General features: G+C 36.5%; 2 protein-coding genes across 2 annotated transcripts; one reads left to right on the forward strand and one right to left on the reverse strand.

The window, feature by feature from the left end:
- Positions 1–692: 692 nt before the first annotated feature.
- Positions 693–13,896, forward strand: NAPEPLD (N-acyl phosphatidylethanolamine phospholipase D). Its single transcript, XM_026841056.1, has 4 exons — positions 693–1,528; positions 7,475–8,121; positions 9,152–9,266; positions 10,493–13,896. The coding sequence occupies exons 1-4, from the start codon at positions 1,232–1,234 to the stop codon at positions 10,616–10,618; spliced, it is 1,185 nt and encodes a 394-aa protein (XP_026696857.1). The 5' UTR covers positions 693–1,231; the 3' UTR covers positions 10,619–13,896.
- On the reverse strand, positions 11,426–20,187 carry ARMC10 (armadillo repeat containing 10). The gene is made up of 5 exons (XM_026841058.1): positions 20,037–20,187; positions 18,725–18,859; positions 17,262–17,438; positions 16,131–16,202; positions 11,426–14,853 (listed from the first exon to the last, which is right to left on the reverse strand). Exons 1-5 carry the CDS (start codon positions 20,151–20,153, stop codon positions 14,599–14,601), a joined length of 756 nt encoding a protein of 251 aa, XP_026696859.1. The 5' UTR covers positions 20,154–20,187; the 3' UTR covers positions 11,426–14,598.
- Positions 20,188–21,341: the final 1,154 nt, after the last annotated feature.

Here is a 21,341-nt window from a genome sequence, read left to right on the forward strand (position 1 = left end):
TATCTGAGTTACTGAAATAGTAGACAGGCTAAAACATGTGGTGGAGAGTTTTCCACAGGACAGACTTCACAATTTCTTATTGAAAATTATTTCTGCACTTAAGCAGTGTATCATGCTGTCTGTTCATTACCGATCATCTTCTAGTTTTTATCAGGTAGAGTTTGTAAGTACCAGAAAGTTGTGCAATCTTTAAAATATCAACCTTTTTTTAAAAAAAACCAACCTGTCAGAACAGTATATTTACTTTCAACTGAAATATTGAAAATAATTATAGAAACTGAAGCATTTAGCTTTAGCAACTTTTAAAATAAAATGGAGATATTTGGTTTTTCTACCTTGGATATAATGAGATAGTAGGACTCCATATTCCTAAACTCTGCAATACTTAAGTGCAGTTTGGAATAAGACTCTGACTTTTCAAAGAAATGTGCCAGAATTGTGACTTTATAGAAATTAGCTTTTCTCAGTTATTTTTATCACTTTTTTTTTTTATTATTTTGCAATTGAAGAACAAACATTGCTGCCATGATTTATTTGAGATGTTCCAATTTTCTGTGGCCTTTCACTAGTCAGTTCAGTTAAATGTATATGGGAATTATATTTGAAACAGTTACTTTTACTGTTATTACAATGAGCTTTCCTTCATTCTTGACAAAATAGGAAATAGGACCAAATGTCTTGTGTGTTCTGACTTTTCTGCATGTATGTGCATCTCGTCAGTAGAAATAATGTGTTATTACTGCTACATGAGTCTGTTGCTCTTACTACAAAACAAAGTCACTATGTAGGCAAATCCTGAGGTACTGTATAGTTCCAATATCTATTGGACAGGTTTGCAGGATCATATTACATCAGGCACTAAATGTCATAAGTTTCAGGAGGAACTTACTATTCTTCCAAAATGTAAATTAAGGAACCCTTCCCCCTTGCTTTTGCAGTTGGTAGATAATAGTGTTAGTATCTGAAGCTGTGCATTCCGGGGAAGTAAAATTCTGCCTGAACTACAAAGAGATCTCATGTCTGCTTGCCACAGCATGTTTTTGAAGTCTTTTGTGTAATAGCTACTGTTCTAAAAGCATATTTTGTTGAGGTAAAAATACAGTAGATTATAAAATGAGAAGGACAGACTTGTTTCTAATGTGTGTGAGAGCATTCAGACTTATTAATGTTGATGTTAGTCCAAGAAAAGATTTATTAATTTAAAATTTATTTTAGTTCTCCTCAAAAAGATATGGATAAGAAAATGGATGAAGAGCAGCCTTTGACCGTGTGTAACCAGTACCCCAAAGAAGCAGTGAGGAAACGTCAGAATTCAGGTCGAGGTTCCAGGGGCAGCGATTCTTCCAGAACCTCCAGAAAAAGCTTCAGGCTGGACTACAGATTAGAAGAGGATGTAACTAAATCAAAGAGAGGCAAAGATGGGAAATTTGTCAACCCGTGGCCAACATGGAAATCGCCAACCTTGCCAAATATTTTGAAATGGTCCCTTATGGAAAAAAATAACAGCAATGTGCCATGCTCAAAACAGGTAAATACTTGCATGTTTTCTGCTCTTGATTTAGACTGCTTTTTCCTCTGCTCTAATCAATAAAATAGGACAGTTTCTGACTAATACTTATTGGGCATCTTTTGGAGACTTTTCTAAGTCTTGTGTTTTTGATTTTATTATTACTTTATCTTTGCAGAAGATGGTTTAATACTTTCTGACTCTTTAATTTTTTTTTTCTCCTTTCTGTTAGTTCCATACCTTTTAATTTATTAAGCTAGGTTTAGATCTACAAAACCAACAAAAAAGGCCTCCTAGTTCAGTCATAAACTACAGTTACTCTTTTCTTTTTAATAAGTGTTGCCTTATGAAGCTTACTACTGTCATCATTCGTATTGCATGAAAGAGCTGTGGAATATCTAATTTTAAAAATTTTGCATTTTTTTCCCAGATTGCTGTTTACTATATATGTTACATCTTTTTCATAAAAATGTAGTAAACAGTTGCTGTCATTTACTTATGCAAGTGTTTGCAAATCTGTGTTTTCCTGTTTCTGTACACCAGGAGCAAGTATTTGTATTGAAATACTAAAGGTGCAGTGCCAGTTTATACCAAGAATAAATAATGATGTTTCCCTGTATTGCTTCTGTCAGATATTCTATATAAAGAAGGACGTGGGGGAAGCAATCTCTGAGGAAAGCTGCTTTTTCATGAGGAGTAATGGATACTGGAAAGCTATGGGTTATCTTTGTGGCCACAAGAAGTGCTATGATGGCTACAGTTCTGACAGTTGGGATTACTTCTCAGTGGATTTTCTAATGTGTTGACTGCATTCAGAAAAGCTGTGCTGAAATGTGCAGAACCAGGGAAAGCATTTTTGAACAAATAGGTGTTGTTAATGCTTTTAAGCATCCAAGAATATTATGCTTTTCATTTTTTATCTTTGTATGAATTGCCTGTGAAGGAAAGAATTTAATCAACTTTATGGATAGGAAAGCCATGTTACTTATTAATACATGATGGTCAGAGGTTTAGGGATTTCTTTAAGGATAGATATGTGGTACTGAACATTAAGGGAGAAATAATCTTGGCTGTAATTGTTCTATAATAATAATAATGACTTCAGAAAGAAACACAGGCAACCTATACTGGTTTTGGGATCCCTTCCAACATTTTACTGTTTTAAATTTGTTGTCTTGCTTCTAGACACTATCTGCACCTTGTAGTCATAACTGCAGTTGTGCCTCAGTGTGTACAGCTTTCTAGGTGGTGCGTTGCATAGTGATACTTTGGCCACATTTGTGTAAAATTCATGCCCTGGCATTTTCAATTGCCTTTGACCACTGCCCTATTCCATATATGTACAATAGGCTTTGTATCTGGCCAGCACCAGTGAGAAGCCTGGTTAGTGACTGAAGTACCTAGAAGGCAGTGCTAAGGAGTACTACAGAGTGAAGAATATGTAGCTTTCTGATGGCAGTGGAGAACTGCAGCACTCCCCTTTAATTTACAGATTATCCCTGCAATAAAGGATGATTACAAAGAAATCCACGCTGTACCAGTTGTAAAGCTGTCTCTCTGACCCACTTGGGATTCATTTTGGACTAAACTTACTGCTTTGCATATGAGATTTTTTTAATTAAGTGCTGGCAATTATTAAGGAGCTCAGTGAAGTAAATCATAAATACAAAAATCTAGATAGGGATCAATGAAATGCACTTCTGGAGTCCTCAGCCATTCTGATGCTTCTTCCAGCTATCTTTGTTCCACACCTAAATCAACCTGTAAAGCACTTCTGAGCTTATTTAAAATTCAAACTAAGTTGTCCATACTTTATTTAGCATTGATAGATAGCATGACTTTTGAGCAGACTCCTACTTTTAATTTCCACATTGAGTGTGCCTAGTGATACCCTGCTATGCTGAGCAGGTTCAGTTTATCTGTATCAAGTGCTTTGCATAAAAAAAAAAAAAAAAAAAAAAAAAAAGCAGCATATTATCCAGGATATGTGCTTCACTGTGTAGAAGCTGTATGTATTCTAATCATGCCTTCACAACAAGCCTGTATCATTATCCAGAATGCATAGACTTCTTGTATTTTCATTACAGTCTTTATTAATAACTTTTTTCAGTGCTGTTGGAGTATCTTTAGTTGTTGGATCAGCAATTTAGATTGTTTTCATTTCTGCAAAGTCCAGTGGTATTCCAGTATGCACTAAGCACCAAAAATCCTAAGCTAATTAGCTAGTCTTACCAAAGACCGTCATGTGTTTCTTCTTGCTTTGTATTAGGAAGGAAAGAACATGGGAGGAGGGAAAGGGCACAGCAGGAGGAATTTTTGTATTACTCAGTGATGAAGATAAGAAAGTATTAGGCACCTTTTGCTTCTGTTGGTAGCTGATTTGACATCAATGCCATATTTCAAAGATCTGTTAGGATTCTGTAGTATTAATATGTTTCTGGTTAGTCTGACAGAGAACAAAATGTACTATAACAGGATAAGCGTTCCATAAAATTATGTATTTCATTCATGATGTTGTTTTATCTTGTTGTATGAGTTTTAAGAATTTAATATGAGGTATACTGCCAGTAGAACTTGTGTTTTAGTTTGAAATCTTAGAGTTGAGTAATGAGTCCTTATTGCTTTAGAAAGTAATTCTGGGGATTTTAGTGTACTTTTGTAAAATATAAAAAAAACACCACCCCAAACACAAACTCCATGGACTGAGACGTAATTTCTTCGTCTTTTTCCGTGTGATTTAGTATGATAGCTCAACAAAATGCCTGTTTTCTTATCTCATCCTCTGAGGAATCACTGATTTGGATCAGAGGCCTGTGTATCACAAGCATGTAGGGCTCATACAGAGCTTATGCTTTCCAACTTATACTGCCTTTGTGCTCTTGGTTTGCCTTGAACTTTTGTTCACCGAATTTCATTTAAATAGGTCAAGATACTGGTTGCTTGAACTGTGCTACACTTTATTTGTCAGTCTTTCTGTCTGTGTGTCCTTTACAAATGTCTTTTATAGCGATTAGTTCTATCTTTAAATCAACTGTTTGAAATACTTAATAGTGTCGATCCTAGTGACATCCTTGTAAAGCCTTTAATAGTGCAAATGTGTTGTCGTTTTGCCCTGGTAGGCAGCTAAGCCCCACACAGCCACCTGCTCACTCGCTCACCTGCAGTGGGATAGGGGAGAGAATTGGAAGGTCAAAAGTGTGAAAACTCATGGGTTGAGATGAAGGCAGTTTAATAGGTAAAGCAAAAGCTGCATGCACAAACAAAGCAAAGTAAAAAAATTGATTTACCCCTTCCTATCAGCAGGCAGGTGTTCAGCCATCTCCAGGAAGCAGGGCTCCATTGCCCATAACAGTTACTTGGGAGGACAAGTACCATTACTCTAATGTCCTCTTGCCTCCTCCTAACCCCAGCTTTTATTGCTGAGCACGATGTCACGTGGTCTGGCATATCCCTCTGGTGAGTTGGGGTCAGCTGTCCTGGCTGGGTCCCCTCCCCAGCTTCTTGTGCACCCCCAGCCTAGTGGCTTTGGTGCTGTTAAGCACTGTTCAGCAACAGCTAAAACATCAGTCTGTTATCAACAGTGTTTTCAGCACAAATCCAATACATAGCACCACAGGAGCGACTAGGAAGAAAATCAACTTTATCCCACCCAAAACCAGTACAACATTATCTGAGTCACAGTTAAGAACTAATTGTTCACATCGGCCAGTTCTTTATCCATTTAGTGTTGTTAATATTTTATTATGCTGATTTTAAAAACTAGTTTATGTCAAATGTCAGCAAAAATAATGTAGATTCATCTAATTCTCAGAATAATTTGTTGTCTACCTCTAAAACAAGCTATTTAAAAAGAACATTTTCCATAAAAAATGTATTTACTGACCTAAATTGCATTATGACAATTAATTACTAAATTCCATATCTGAGTTTAATTTCTTAGATATAATCTGACTTGTTGATTTAACCATGTGTAATTTGATGGGTTGTCCTAATTTCCATTTTTGAGTATTACGTTAGTTTTATGGATGTTCCACTTTTTTTTAATTCAAGCATCACAATATAACACTTTCTGTGGTTCAGGTTTCTGCTGCCAGTGTCATTCCCATGTATTTAGAATGAAATAGAGGTAAGAAAGTGATGCTTTCTTGGAGAAGCAGCAGTTTATCTCAGTTTAATACTCATACTTTTTTGTTCTTGTATGAATAAGTGGTTGTATTGTACTAACCTTAGATTCAGCTTTATAGAAGGTTATCTATTTTAATTCCTGGAGACAGTAATCAGATTCTCTTCTGTAGACATGTCTTGTCCATTAGCTCTCAGAAAAAGCAATTTCATCAATATTACTTATAGTAGAATTGTAGGGGAATGGAAGTATATGTGCTTTGTTTTTCCCCAACATATACTCTCCAAATTAATAAAATACTGTGGAGAAAGTAACTTTCCTGAAGCTTTCAAGACTGTTTTAGCAATGGAAATCCTAGACTCCTAAACTGTCAGCGTCGGCTGGACTTTTAAGGGAGCAGAAGGTCATCTCTGTATAAGCTTGCTGATAGCACTGATTTACTATCCTAGATGTAGAGAATGAGAGCACCAACCATTGCAGGGAGAACTTGACCAGGAAGCAGAAGTGCTGGGACATCTGTGATTACTAGGGAGAGAAGAGTGTCAGGAGTCTGTAGAAGCTGCCTAACATGGGAAAATTCTTCTGAGGTGATGTGAGATCTGTTTGGGAGGAGAGCCTTAGCCACACTGTGGTAGAGCTGAAGGTCGTCAGAACTCTGAGAAGACTTTTTGTTTAGTTGCCTTTTTTTAATAGGAAAACTCTTTATGTATTATAACTCAAACTTCTGCTTAAGCATCTTAACCAAACTGCAGTGAAGAATGTAACTGGTTCAAAATGAGATATTGAGTGGTGGTTGGGCGATGAGTTTCAGCAGATAATATACAGCCATGGCCTCTTTTGTGCCAACTTGAGGCCTCACACAGAATCAAATTTGGAAGCTGATTAAGCTGAAAGCTGTTTACTTTCCTTCTCTGGATTAATGTTCAGCTGGATCGGTTCTCTCGCCCATCAGACTTCAGTGGGGACTGTGTAAGTATTTATGCTGAAACAAGACAGGAGATGGGAGAAGGTTTTCATCACTTTGTTGCACGGGAGTATGGATTTAGATTGAAGTCATTCATGGGACTGCATCCTGAACATACAGGGAGATCAGTACAGTGATTTATTAATTAATAATTAAAATTTAATTACCTTGAAGACTTCAATAAAACATCACAAGAAGAACAGCTGAGTGCCTTAAGAGTTTGTTTTAAGCATGTTCATTGAATTACTGTCAGATGGGAAGAGAGAATTATAAAGGCTAACACTAGCCAAGTGAGGTTAACCTCCATGTGCTGCTTCTGTATGTAATGGGGAAAAGAGAGGGGGTCTGCTAAAGGCTTTTGTGGAATGTTGTTGGGAACATGGCATTCTCTTTCATCTGTGGGTTTTCGGCTTGTTTATGTTAGGACTTAAGGGATGCATCATTTAGTTGCACAAACTAAACTCGAACACTTGTTACAGTAACAGTAATGTACATATTCTTTTCCAGGTCAGGAAGGCCAACTCATTGCAAAGGCTCTCCCAGGATGCTGTTAGTGCCTTGCAGTGCTTTCACTGCAATGCTTTAAGAGTTTCTCTCTCTCTTAGTAGGTCTCCTGGCCTGATAGGATACTCTCAAGTTCTTTCTTCTCTCTCTTGACAGAGAAGTGAAAAGTTACAAAAACCTAAGAAGAAATTAGAAGGAAGTAGCTGGGAAAATGGTCATTAAAAAGGCATCTGGTTTGTGTTGCAGTTCTCTGGTTGCCTAAAAATGTAAACAAAATGTAAATCTTGACGGTAATGATTTGTGCCTTTTATGCAGTCTTTCTTCTATGGCTAAATACATTCTGAAATCTCACGCATGTTGTGTTCTTTTTTGCTAGGAACTTGATAAAGAGCTTCCAGTGTTAAAACCTTACTTTGTTCAAAAGCCAGAACTTGCTGGGAAGACAGGAACTGGTATGCGAGTCACGTGGTTGGGACATGCCTCAGTTATGGTGGAAATGGATGAACTTGTATTTCTTACTGACCCAATCTTCAGCCAGCGAGCTTCCCCTACTCAGCTGATGGGTCCCAAGCGCTTCCGAGGACCTCCGTGCACAGTAGAGCAGCTCCCCAGAATAGATGCAGTCATGATCAGCCACACCCATTACGATCATTTGGACTACAACACTGTAATGAGTTTGAATGAACGCTTTGGGAGTGAGCTGCGCTGGTTTGTGCCTCTGGGGCTCCTGGACTGGATGCAGAGATGCGGTTGTGAGAACGTGATTGAACTGGATTGGTGGGAAGAGAACTGTGTCCCTGGTCATGATGCGGTAACTTTTGTCTTCACTCCTTCTCAACATTGGTGCAAAAGGACTGCAACAGATGACAACAAGGTTCTCTGGGGCAGCTGGTCTGTCTTGGGACCTTGGAATAGGTTTTTCTTTTCAGGAGATACTGGATATTGTGTTGCTTTTGAACAGATAGGTAAAAGGTTTGGACCTTTTGATCTTGCAGCCATCCCCATTGGAGCTTATGAGCCAAGGTATGAAAATCAAAGTTTGATCAAAATACATAAATGAGATTACATACTGACGACAAAGAAATACACCCAGAAGTAAACAATGTAGGTATACTTTATTAAGAATATACATTAGAACGTAGAGGCAAAAGAAGGAAATTGCTGAGGCAAAAGGACATGCTGAATGACAAAAAAAACCCCAGGCAATTGGAAGAGCTGAAAGACCTAGGATGCTTGCCTATGTGTGTGTGATGCTCTTGAAGAGTTTTCTTCAGTCTTCAGCACAGCAAGCTGACTTTCTTTCATGAAAAATATGGACTAAAAATCTGTAATTACTTTGTGGGGTTTTTTTTTCTGAAATAGCAATTAATCCAACCAGTTTAGATGCATGCAATTTGCTGCTTTTTTCTCTTTTTTATGCTGTTTTTGCAACTTACCTGGAGATAAAGGTGACTCTAGGGTATGAAAGATCCGTTTGTTTAGGCATCTATATCGTACTTATGACAGGGTTCTAAACTTTTAGATTATAATACTCATATAATGCTGGAATCAAAGCCTGTATAGGCTGGGAAAGGAAAATAGCAATCTGAATAACGTGGTAAAAATCCGGTATCTTTCAAGAATTGCCAGGTGCTCTCTTCTGCTTTACCATTTCCTCAGGCTATCATCTGAAGCATACACTTTTTGGCGTGTGCTGCTAGCATGAAATTTTTTCAGGGATGGATTTAAATCTATGGCCTTAATGCCTCAAGGAACCAGTAATATGTCCATATGGTATTAAAAATATAGATTAAAAAAAAATCCATTTGAAAAGGGGAGTGAAATACATGAACTGCTATTTTGTGGGTATGTTGGTATATTCCAGCTTGTTGATTTTGAGGATTCCTATGTTGTTCAGACATACATGCTCCATAATTTTTTTTTATTAGGTGTTAGATGGGGAGTTTTTTGTTTGTTTATTTTTAGACTCTTTGTCTCTTACCCAATGAAAGTAAAGAAGAAATCTTGCACTGAATTAAGTGACACAAAAAAAATCTACTTTGTGTTTTGGTAGGTGGTTTATGAAATACCAGCATGTGGATCCTGAAGAAGCAGTAAGAATCCATATTGATGTTCAAGCAAAGAAGTCTGTAGCAATTCATTGGGGGACCTTTGCTTTAGCAAATGAGGTAAATTTCAACACTATACATGAGCTCAGATTTCCTGCGAACACAGCATATGAAGGTTTGCTCTTGCAGTTTAACCTAGGTATCTGTAAATGTTTATTTAAAATGTAAACTTTGTGTAAGTGAAAAGTTGTTACTATATGTACTGCAGTTAAAAACAATGTTTAGCTTTTCATAACCAGTTACATGAAATATTTCTGTTAACATTTATTTGAAAGTAGAGTTGCTGAAACAAATGTGGAGGATTTCTGACATCCAAAAGGTGTGGATATGCATGCAAGTAAACTCAGCAGTGCATCACCTGGAGGCAGTAGGAGTTGCATGCCTGTAGGTCAATACAGTATTTATTAATCGTGTCTGTCTCATAAATAAATGGAATAGTATTTTTAATAGTTGATTTGTAGTTAAACCAGCACAATATGAAAAACTAAGTTATTCTGAGTTGCTGATTTTTCAAATAAAATTTTCTTTTACTCCCCTCCCACTCCTCCCCAAGTCCCCAGTTCTGATAAGGAAGTTACCCAGGTACCTTCACAATGACTAAAAATGCACTGAAAGGGAAGTATCTACATCACCTTTGAGACACCTTGTCTGGTAGCTGTTTTTCAACTTTGTATCAGTTGTGTCACTTTATCTTGTAAGTCAGTCCTGATGCCGTTACCTATGTTCACCTGCTATCTTTTCCTTAACTTGGATATAACATTTCCTTATCCATGATGCTTCCAATAGTCACTAGTGCCAACACTACAAATGCTGCTATGCATTTAGAAGCACAAAATTGGATTATTTCTTCCTGATGACGCCTTTTCAGAAATGTAACAAAGACAATGAAGTAACTTCATGGGGACCCCACTGAAATGGGACTAGTTTTTAAACAGCAAAGCTGACAAATGTTTCACTGCCCGAGAGAAAGCGCCATCTGCTGACCTGCCAACTCTCCTCTCACCGCATTTCTGCTTCTAAGGGAGCTACTTTAATACATGGAAGACTGAATTTTAGATGTTAAGTTGTGCCTTGCTAGTTACTCTACAACTGTAAATCAGTATTCTTACCGTTTAATAACTGAAAATGAAACCAAACATTTTGACAAATGTCTTTCCTCCCTTCCCCACTTTAGGTAATGTTTAAAATATAAATTGTATCTTGTTTAGAGCAGCGATATTCTTTTTTTTTTTCTCTACAAATGCTGCAATGGTATCTTTTCCCTCATATTATTCTTATTTTTTCAGTACTACTTGGATCCTCCAGTTAAACTGAATGAAGCTCTTGAAAGATACGGCTTGAAAAAAGACGACTTCTTTGTCTTGAACCACGGAGAATCACGGGAGTTGAGTACAAATGATGGGTTTGAGTAATGAAACAGTAGCAGTTCCGTGTTTGATTTGAACTAGCAATTAATGTTACAGATATTAATATGATGTACTTACAAAATAGACTTTCTGGAGTGAATTGGATTTTCAGATGCCAGGTTTGTCAGTTTCAGAACTAAAACTTGCATACCAACTTCGTGATAAATTTTACTAGTTATATTGTTTATAAAACTTGAGAGGTGACCTAAAAAAAACCTGGTTACTATTTAAGGTATTGTCTGGGAATAACTTGCAGTTTCAACTCGTATATACACCACTGATAAATTGCTGGGGTTTTTTACAAAACTCATCTTACCTGCAGCAGCAATAATAACCTCAGCACAGGACATATTCTTAGAATTAATGGCTGACTTAAATTAGTCATTGTTAGAATGTCATCTCCCACTTGTTAGTCATTAACCTTCAGGTTATGTCCTGTGCCCTGATAGCTTCACTGTATGTTTTGTGGGGTGGAGTCTTCCAATACAGCTGTGTTGTTAAAGCACAAGCACAGTAAAATAATTATTTTACTGAGTGCTTCTACATTTTCATATCTTGACGAACCACAAAAGCTTAATTTTACAATGATCTAAAGAAATGTGCCTTTTAAAGAAAGAGATAATTTAATATTGCATCACTGATGTGTAAAACTTACTGCTGGACAGAGTATGTGCACACTTTCATTGTTTTGTCAATGTTTTTAAGTTAGGCCTGAATGTGTCTAAAATAACTTTCTTGTCAAATGCAGTACATGAAATGGAAGAATCCCTTAATGGCGCTTGTCTTTGCATTGACTCAGCCTATTACTAAGTATTTTTTTTTAAAGTCTTAAGCAAGGGCTGCGGTATTTTTTCTTCTAACTTCCCTATAATTTTAAAGTTAAATGAGAGATTATAACATTGTTCAGTATTGTAAAACTTGGCTAAATGTATCTGTACCAAATTGCCATGCTAATTTATAGAATTAAATCCTATTGTTGCCAATAAAAAGGCCTATTGTTGTTCTTCATAATTCACTGGCAAATTATCTTTTTTGGTCATGATTTGTTTTGGTCTCTGGGATATGTGTGGGTTTTTTGGTCTTGCTGTGCATTACATTTTATGTTCATGAATATAAATAAAAAAGACACATTATTTCCCTGCAGTTCAGACATGAACTTTTGGCAACTAATTAAAACCAGTTAATGAGAATTCATCCTAGGACCAAAACTGTGGTAATCTTAACTGTTACCAGTTAACTTTTAAAAATTTATATTGGGAAGTCCTAGAATTCTTACAGCTATTAATACCAACAAAGAACAGCACGAGGAGGCAAAGATCAGTTAGTCCAAGTTGATACAGAGGGTTACAATTTTATGTTAGAAAAAGTAGCGTATATTTCTTTGGGATTCATGTTTGACAAACATCAACATTTCTTTATTTGAAGAGGTAATTCTAGCATGGTCTGGATGTATTCACCAGAATTTGATCAAAACTGGTTTAAAACTACTCTCAGTCATTCAGTGTTGATTTTGGGAGCGTATTTCAGATGAAGTCTCTATTGGGGCACATTTACACAATAGCTTCAATAACAATTTGGATAATATAATGCATATTACATGTCCATAATATTGTGGAGGACATCAAGCTGCAGGATGTTTTGAGTACTTTGAAGGATTAAAATTGAAGTTGTTGGGTTGGTTTTGGGTTTTTTTTTTTTCAGTTTTCAAAATCATCAATAGACTATTCTATGAAATTCTGTACTTCAGAAAGAAAGAGTGAAGCTAAAATACAGAATACCTAGACAAGCAACCACATAGCAGAGAAGGATTTGACACTAAATTTCAGTAAGGGGATATGTTTTGGTTTGCATCTATTAATTCAGTTGTATGTAGAACAGTGACTGTTACGCTTTGCTTGCTGCTGGTAAGATTCCATCGAGGGTGTGGGATAAAAAAATTAGGCATACTTGCATGAAGACACTTTGGAGAGTCCTGCCTAAATACAAAACATCTCAACAGCATTGTTCTATGAAGAAAGCATTTAAAAATAGGTGTTTCTAGACCAGAAGATGACTGAGCCAACACTAATGACTTTCACGTTTTTTTTTAGAAAAGGGGACAATGGTCACTTGTTTCTGTCAGCTAGCAAATCAGAGGATGAAGAGATCAACTTTATCAAAAAGATGATATTTGAAAAACTTATTTTTGGGTTGGAGAACATGGGGAGGGACATATAGACATCTCCTGTGCTGAGCTTAAGAAAACATATATACATCAGATATACCTAGAACAGACTAATCTTAAATTCTTGTCAGAAGAAAAGGGTGGGATTGGTAAATTCTTGGTATCTGACCTAGACTTTATTTTCCTTTGTTAAATAGAGAAGCAGAAAAAAATTAAAACTACGAAAAGTGACAAAACATTGATTGATTGTAATGTAACATGCTTATTACAAAATAAGCAGTTTTTGGAGCAGTGGGAAGGTGAAAGGGAAGTTCACTGTCAATACAGCAATTGTCAGGTTCTAACTGGGAATCATGCCAACTTCGATTTCTGCCTTAATTGTATTCCTGGTGAGTTAAAACTACCGAAGTAGATAAATTAGATACATGTAGCTTCATCCCAGTATTGATCAGGGTATAGATACGTTGTTATTTTCAAGGTCACATTTTTCTTGCAGTTTTAACTATGTGCAAAGTCACCTACTGAAAGTAATTATCTATTGAATTACAGAAAGAGAAGACAGTAGTAATTTTATTAACAGCAGAGTGGATATATTAATGTTAGAAAGATTAAGCATCTGTAACAGTTTAGATAATACAGTTCTCTTATAAATAATGTAAGATGGAAAACTTGTTTTCTAGCCTTTACATTTGACACTTTTTTTACTTTATGATGTGGTGTTCAGGAAGTTTTAGTAGTCTCGTTTTAGTATGAAGTGTTTTCTAGTATGTTTTATGTTCATCAATGAAACTTCCTTCAGGTTCTTTTATGGTGATGTTTATATGTATTCCACTTCATTTTGAATTAACGGTGGATGGATGACTAAAACTTTATGGGAGCTAACTCAACATAAGTACTTACTCTGATGATGTTCTAGTTGAAGAGAAAAAGGAATAAAGCTCTCCAAGGAAAGCAGGCTTGAGGGCTGCTACAGGACAGGAAGCTTTTGTAAAAATGTGTATGATACTGCTCTTATAGACTTATAGAGATGAGAACGTTGAACTGCAGTTGCAGATAATCTTTGACTCCTATGTTGAAAAATAGGTATGCTTTCCTTGAATTGATAATTTTAAAGCAAGATCTAATTTTTTTTTTTCTCAACTGTAGAAACCTTGCACAGTTGTGGTTAACTGCACTGCAGTTTGGCTAAACGGCATGGATATACTAAGCATATGAGAATGTAGTTTTAGAATATATTCTGTACAGGTGAAAAAACAAACTGGGTAACTTTAATATGCAGTTTTCATTGAAACTACTGATTTTGTAGGAAGTCAATGCTAGTTTGGTTTTCTAATTCAGTATTTTCTAAGATTTGCTTGCATTAATTTAGTACATATCAGACTAATAAAATGTAAATGTCTAATCTCTAATTGCTAAATATTTAATGTACCATTCTACAGAGGTATTATTCAACAAGTGTAAATACTTAAGGCAACAAAAATTCATTATGGTATTGAGAAGAACACTTTGACTTAGCCATCTAATATGTTCACTGTACATATGAAAGTTCTCATGTTTTAAACTACTCCTCCCCCTTTGTATACATGTACAGTGGTTTCTCGGTACTAATTAAGCTCTTGCCTTTATCCTGATCAAAAAAATTTGTTATGCTCTCTATATTAAATACATCGCCTTCTCTTCTAGAGTAACTGATTTGTGCCTAATCATATGGTAGTATTCAGGGTTTTTTTTGTTGTTTTAGTGTTTGCTTGTGGGTTTTTTTAGCACAGCATTCCTAAGATTAGATATTTTCACCAGGTCATTTTGGTTTTTAAGAAAATTACTATTGTGTTAATATTCTCACAACTTGCTCTTTCACTTCTGTATCGGGGTGATGCAACAAAGATGCCAGTTTCTGAGCAAATGGGGTAGAGTCCCTGCAAAGTGTAAAGAAAATTGAATCTTTACTGTATTGGTCCTGAATCATGGTGCCATCTTCATTGTTCATGTTCTTCTTCAAGTTTGCTGCAAAGGCCAGGGCTCTAAGCAGAATATCTCTGTTTATACAGTTGTCAAAAAGTAACAGCAATGATGGTACCTAGGATATTCAAGAAATAATCCATACTTAGTCACCAGCAGTAAGTACATGTAATTAAATCTAACTTTTAAAAAAATGGAAAAAAAAATCTGCACCTAAACCTTTAAAAACAGAAACCCTATGAAATACCAGAACGCCCTATGCTGTGAAAGCATACCAGAAACTTGCACAGCATGCAAATTTCCTCTTTAGAAAAGACTGGCTTGTGCATCACAGGCTAATAAATGCTTTGTAGTTTCAATCTTCAAAATGTGGCTGTCTGGAAAATTCCCATTTGGAAGAGAGGGTCTGGCTTTCCTTCTCAATAATGCTGCTTTTGCCCTCTGCAGTGATCTGGATGTTTTTATGTTAGTGTATCTGATAAACAAGAAAAGGATATATTTTTAACAACTGAATATTTAGTTACCCTAATCTTGTTTTAATAATGAAAAGCTGGTAGTATCTAGACCAGGTTTGCTCATGGCAGATAGCTCAAAAATAAAAGCCACTGCATGTTTTAAGAAACTTACTTTGGGGAGGGGGAGGAGGATGCAGCACCATTCCAGCTCCCTGACTCTGTTTTGGTGTGAGGAAAAGATGTAACTGAAATAAACCTGCATGCCAAGGCCAGCAATAGCATAATGTCAGATACAGTTCTCCACAAGGACATAAGCAAATCCCCAGTGAAAGTTCACTTAGAGTGCTCAGAGACAACAGTTTTATGGCTGTGTTCAAGTAAAGGGGTGGGGATTTCAGTGGAATTGGGTCATCTTAGGTACAATATGTTAGTTATAGAAATGGCTGTTGAGAAGGATCATTTACAGCACTGGTTGCAGTTGATGTTTGTTCCTGGTCTTCAACCTGTATACTCACTGCATGTCTGGACATGAAGTTCTGAGTTTGTTTTTCAAACTTATCAGGGTACCTTATTTGTATTACATGCAAAAGTTCATGGTACTACCCCTTTGCTGGAATGCGAAGGTGAGAACAGGCTTCTGCAAGTTGTCACTGATTGTTTGGAATGGTACACAGCAGTATGACCAACTGTCCTCCAGTGCATAGGCCCTGTGACCCCCCCTGCAAGCACACTATCTGTACTACCCTAGCTCTGGAAGAAAGCTAGCCTGTGAAAGAATGTACACTTCTAGCTGCTGATTCTGACCCGGTACTACCTGAAATTTTACTCTGGTGTTGCATATATACCTCTAATACATTAAAATTCTTCCAATGCATGCACTTACCTACACGCATACACATGTATAAATGCTAAAAATACAATGAAACAGCAAGAACCTTACTTCAGCTCTGAGGAGATGTCTTGTCATGGCTGGGTTTGCAGATAAGTTCACAAGTACTTTCAAAACTTGAATCTGAAATGGGGAACATCCAAGTTCATTGCAAGCTCAAAAACCAGCAAGTACAGCAGTAATGGTCATCAATGTCAGTGTTGACTTGGAAAGGAAATGGTAAACAGGTCAACTAACATCCTGAGTTGTGTGCTTCAGTCTTTGGTATAGGAAAAAACAGCTTATGGAGTCATTAGCATGCATGTACTAAGAACTGACATTTTAGAAGCAAATTCAGTTTGATTTAAACATCAAAACAACGCAAGATCCATACACAACTCACAGTAGGCAAAATATGGAATATTTTTTAAATGTACAGAGGATAGCTAAGTACCATATTTAAAATGTGATAAGAAGCATATACAAATACACCTTTGTACTTTCCTGGACCTTGTGACACTCATCTTTTAACTAAATGCTAGGAAAAAGCCAAGTGCTACTTAATATACTTAAGTAAAATAGGTCTGCTAAGTTTAATGGAAACTGTGTTTTGAAAAATGTTTTTTGATCCGATAGAGCAACTAAGTAAGTTGATATTGATGGTACTGTGACATCTTGAATAAACGCTGAATTAGGCCCCTATTTGAAGCTTTTCTCTTTCAACATTACAATAATTCACAAACAACTGTAAATGTTTCATTCACAAATAATATATTACAGTCACAAGGGTTGAAAGAGATGTAGTAAGCATAAGGAAGAGAAATCCATAACTCAGGTTATCACTGCCTGGCATATTTCTACAGAGACTCATGCATCAGTGAAGCCTTTCATGTGCATATTCTCCTGCCCTGCGATGCAGTAGCAATGTTTACAAGCAGAAGAGAATTCTGGAGTTGCTATAGGCATGGAACAACAGCAGTACACACAGCATTGCTTTGGTAGAGCTCTAGCCCAGCAGTTCCACTATCGAGATTCTCTTCCTCCTCTCTTCAGAAATTACACTGAGAAAGTAATACAGGCTTTATGCACTATTTGCTACTATTAATGAATATTTGATTTTCTAAGCACAGTCTAAACCATTTTACAAAACCAGTGAAAAGGAGGCAAGTAAAGCAGCTTCATAAAAGGTTTGTAACCCAGTACCTGTGTCCTTTCAGTTCCTTCTGAAAGCAAATGAAGAAAGCACAGAATTGAGTTTAGCATCTTATGGTGGTAGTTACTGGTAACAGACATATTTGTCAACAATCTGAGTCCAGCTAGCTGCAGATCAGAATTCAGGGGAGCTGACTCAACATTCCTACAAACTTGTGTAATATACACCTGGGGCAAGAGGAAAGGAGATAAAAAGAGAAGACATTTTTTTTATACAAGTAGATTTTCTATTCACAAATAGTATCAGTGGCCTAGCTACAGTAGCGTAAATACCTCTTGAACACCACTGGCTGAATACATATCCTGATCAAAGTTCTTGGAAACAAGTACTTTTTTTGTTTGTTTTGAACATATTCAAGCATTCTATTGGCATGACAGAAGCAGACCTTACAGAGTTATGCTCACTAACTGTCCTGAAGCATAAATTGCTCTGAAAACCCAAACTGCTTTGATTCCATCTCAGAAGTGGTACAGGTAATCTAAGGAGTTATGTAAAAAAACCACAGCAACTAACATAATCTTAAATGATGAGAGCAAGCTAAGGACAAGTCTTGGAATGAAATCCTTTCCTCCAACCATGTGGCCCATTCACTGGAGTACTCCTCAGGAATGGTGATGACAACTCATGTTAACAACTATAATTTACCATATCTTCTTCTGGATGACAGTATACAACAAATCTTGTAATCTTAACTAAGAAAAAAATTACTTTGCCTTTACCAAAACTGTATGCCTATATAAATATTTGCTCTTGGCCGTACTTTAAAGAAAGTTGTTCCATGCTAAAGATGCTGCACACTACCATGTACAGTCAAACTGCCTTTTCATCAAGCTAATGAAAAAAATAGTAAATATCTTCAAATATGCCTCAGCTCACTGCTTGGACACTTCTTGACCTATTAATTAATCTGATAATGTAAAAAATGTATGCTTTTTTGTCAGTTGATCCTTTCACATGCATAGCATCTACTATATTTTGCCAGTGGGACCTGTTATTGTTTTTACATGCTGTTCTTTTAAAATGAAAGTATCACCCTGAAAAATTGGTCTCATACGAACCCAGGGGATCAACTTACAGTTTTCCTCTCCCTTGCCCAAGAAGTCATGCTAAGTTCAGTCTGTAATCCATCCTATTAAACAATTACTGCTGATGTTCTAGACATGTCTGGAAATCATCTTGCCTCACATAATTTTACTACAAATTGTTTAATAGCATTTGGTGAAAGCTGAACACAAACTGCCTAGTTTCCTAACCATCTTTTTTAAAAAGTGTCAGCAATACAAGGCATTTTTAAGTTATCCTTTTGGCCTTGGGATGCACAGATCTTCTAGATCCATTGACTTGTATGTCTAACATCAAAATATTTGGGCATCCTGGCTTATATTTAACAAATATGCTGAAATACTATCTCCCATGTCTCAATTACTTTGATTTTGCCCTTTAAAAAACTTACCTGTATCTCTTCCTGATTTTTATTATTCATACTCAAATTATTAAGTGCATTTAGTGCTTTTTCTTTAACTTTGGGAACACAGTCTGAGAGCATCCCTCCAATAACAGAAAGACCATCCAAATTTCGGATTATATCCTGAAATATAAAATAGATATTTAATAAGACTTTAAAAAATTTAAATTACATGCTGAGAGCTATCCTCAAGGTTTACATTTAAACACAAATTGAATGTGTGAATGAAGACTTCCAGAATAGACTGTTTAAAGAGAGTGTTTGCAGCTAATTTAAATTTTGAAGCAGTAAAGCAGTAAGAAAGTAGTCCTGCTTAGGGTCAAAGTATTATTTGACATTATTTGACAATGGCACAACACCTTTACTTTTGAAGTCCAGCTGCAAAGCATGTTTAAAGCATCCTAGATTATAAAGAATCAAAGGTAATTATTGCATAATGACACTATAGAATAGCTGAGCCAGCTCACAGTACCTAAACATCCAGACTGAACAGAACAGGATTTCAAGACACAGCTTTATATTATTATGGGAAGAAGTTCTAAAACTTTATCTTTCTTTTCTGTTACACTTGATTTTTTTTTTTTTTTTAGATCTTTCTCACTTAAGACTCTAACCATCACTGAAAAAAACATGTACTGTTTTCAAGAAAATGAAAAATAGGCCAGTGGGCCTTGGGATTCAGTTACGTTCTGTTCTGAGAGATTTATATTAAGAAAACAGTTTTGAGAAGCCAGAACAGACAGCTATCATAAGTGACATATAAAAAGGAAAAATAAAACCCAACCAACCAAAGTAGGACCCTGAAGGTTAAACCTTTACAAATGTATGAAAATCTATGTCCAGCTCAAAGTTTATCGGCATCATATTTCCAATTGATTCGCAGATACCTGGATAGTTGGAAGGTTGCTAAGATGTAAGTGGCATATAACTTTGTAAAGACAAAAAATTATCTCAATAAATTTCGGATCTGATCCTGAAAGTATTTAGCGCTTCTCCAATTCAACCCTTTCATTAACATTACATAACTCTAAGTAACAAAAGATATATTTACAGCACTTTTAAAATACAGAACTCTGTACAGACTTTAAGTTGTACAAACATTAAGCTTAGATAAATTCTGTGAAGCTGGTAAATTATATTATTCAGGCTAGCAGAAGTTAAGGCATGGACATACAACAGATTTTTGAACACAAGCTATCCTAGCTCTCAGTCCTGTGTCATTCTTCAGCAAAACAGCACCTCTAATCTTCCATACTGACTGGTATTGAAGCAGTGTTGTTTTCTACAGAACAATACTTACTTGATTTACAGAGAAGGCAGCACTGTTGCTGAGAGTGATTAAAGCTTGTTCTTGAATTAATGGATCATCTGTGGCCTGGAGCAAATGAATAAGTTTCTGTAGAGCATCTGCATCCATGGTATGGGCTGATGCTGGAGGACTGTTGCCTGCCAGTGTTTAAAAATGAAATACTTGATACCAAGTTTGAGATATTTCACATAGTTATCACTTAATGTTTTTTACAAAGCTGAAGTTTAGTTCTCAGTTGTAGAACATGTTGTTCCAAGTTTGATTGTACCCAACCATCGTATCATGTCAAAAAGACCGTGTTTTACAACAGCAAGACTTACATCCTTTTTCCCCTCCCCGAGTCCTCTGACTACCTTCAAGTAGAAAATAAAAGGAATACATAACAAGAGCTTGAAGTATGTTACTCTTTGGTTAATCAACAGCAAATCTCCCCTTCAAAATATTAGGAATAATAACCAAACATGTTAAGTTTTTGTGTACCCTGAAATTAAATGCGGAAATCTGTCTGGACACTGTTGGAAAACAAAACTTCTGACTTGCAGACTACTACTTCCAGAAATTATGATCATGTCGATTTGCTATTACCCTGAGGTCATTTGACAAAGTAACAGCCCGAACATGAAGAACACTGCCAATCATGCCATCACTCAACCAGCTCAGGAAGGCTGTTTCTGTGTCAGGGTGATGTTATGGAGTATCTGACTTTCATAAAAGGGTGACACAAATGCCATCAAAGACCATTTCCAGCCAGGATGGAGGCAGAACTGTTTAGCTAGCTGAATAGCCTGAAGACCTAATCTATGACTACTGCATTAGTCATAGATGACTTGAGATGACTTTTGAGAAGCTACCCTGTCCTTTATAATTCCACATATTTGCTGCCATCACCTTACCAGGCAAACATAGTATTCTTGGGGGAGGGGAAATCAAAGTTAATTATGATAATCCACGAGCTAACTTGAAAAACAAAATTGTTTACCCTCATCTCATCCTTGTCTAAACACTTGACTTAGCTCTGAATTATAGGGGGAACACAAATAACTTTAATTACAGAACAGCAAATCAGCCCATCAAGTAAATACACTGATTGGACGTACGCTTCAGGAGACTAAAAAAAAATAAAATTAGGTTTTTCTAAATATAAACCATGCCTAGAATCCTTTGAAAACCTCGCGTGGCTGTCAGAGGCCGGTAAGCAGTACTGAGGTATCCCCTCGCACAGGCAGCAGATCGGCCTCCGAGGCCGCAGGCAGGCAGCAGCCCGGAGCCGCGCTCCAGAGCCGCGGGCAGCGGCCC

This window comes from Athene cunicularia (genome assembly GCF_003259725.1).
Source record: "Athene cunicularia isolate RWA chromosome 1 unlocalized genomic scaffold, athCun1 chr1_part2, whole genome shotgun sequence".
Classification (NCBI taxonomy): Eukaryota; Metazoa; Chordata; class Aves; order Strigiformes; family Strigidae; genus Athene; species Athene cunicularia.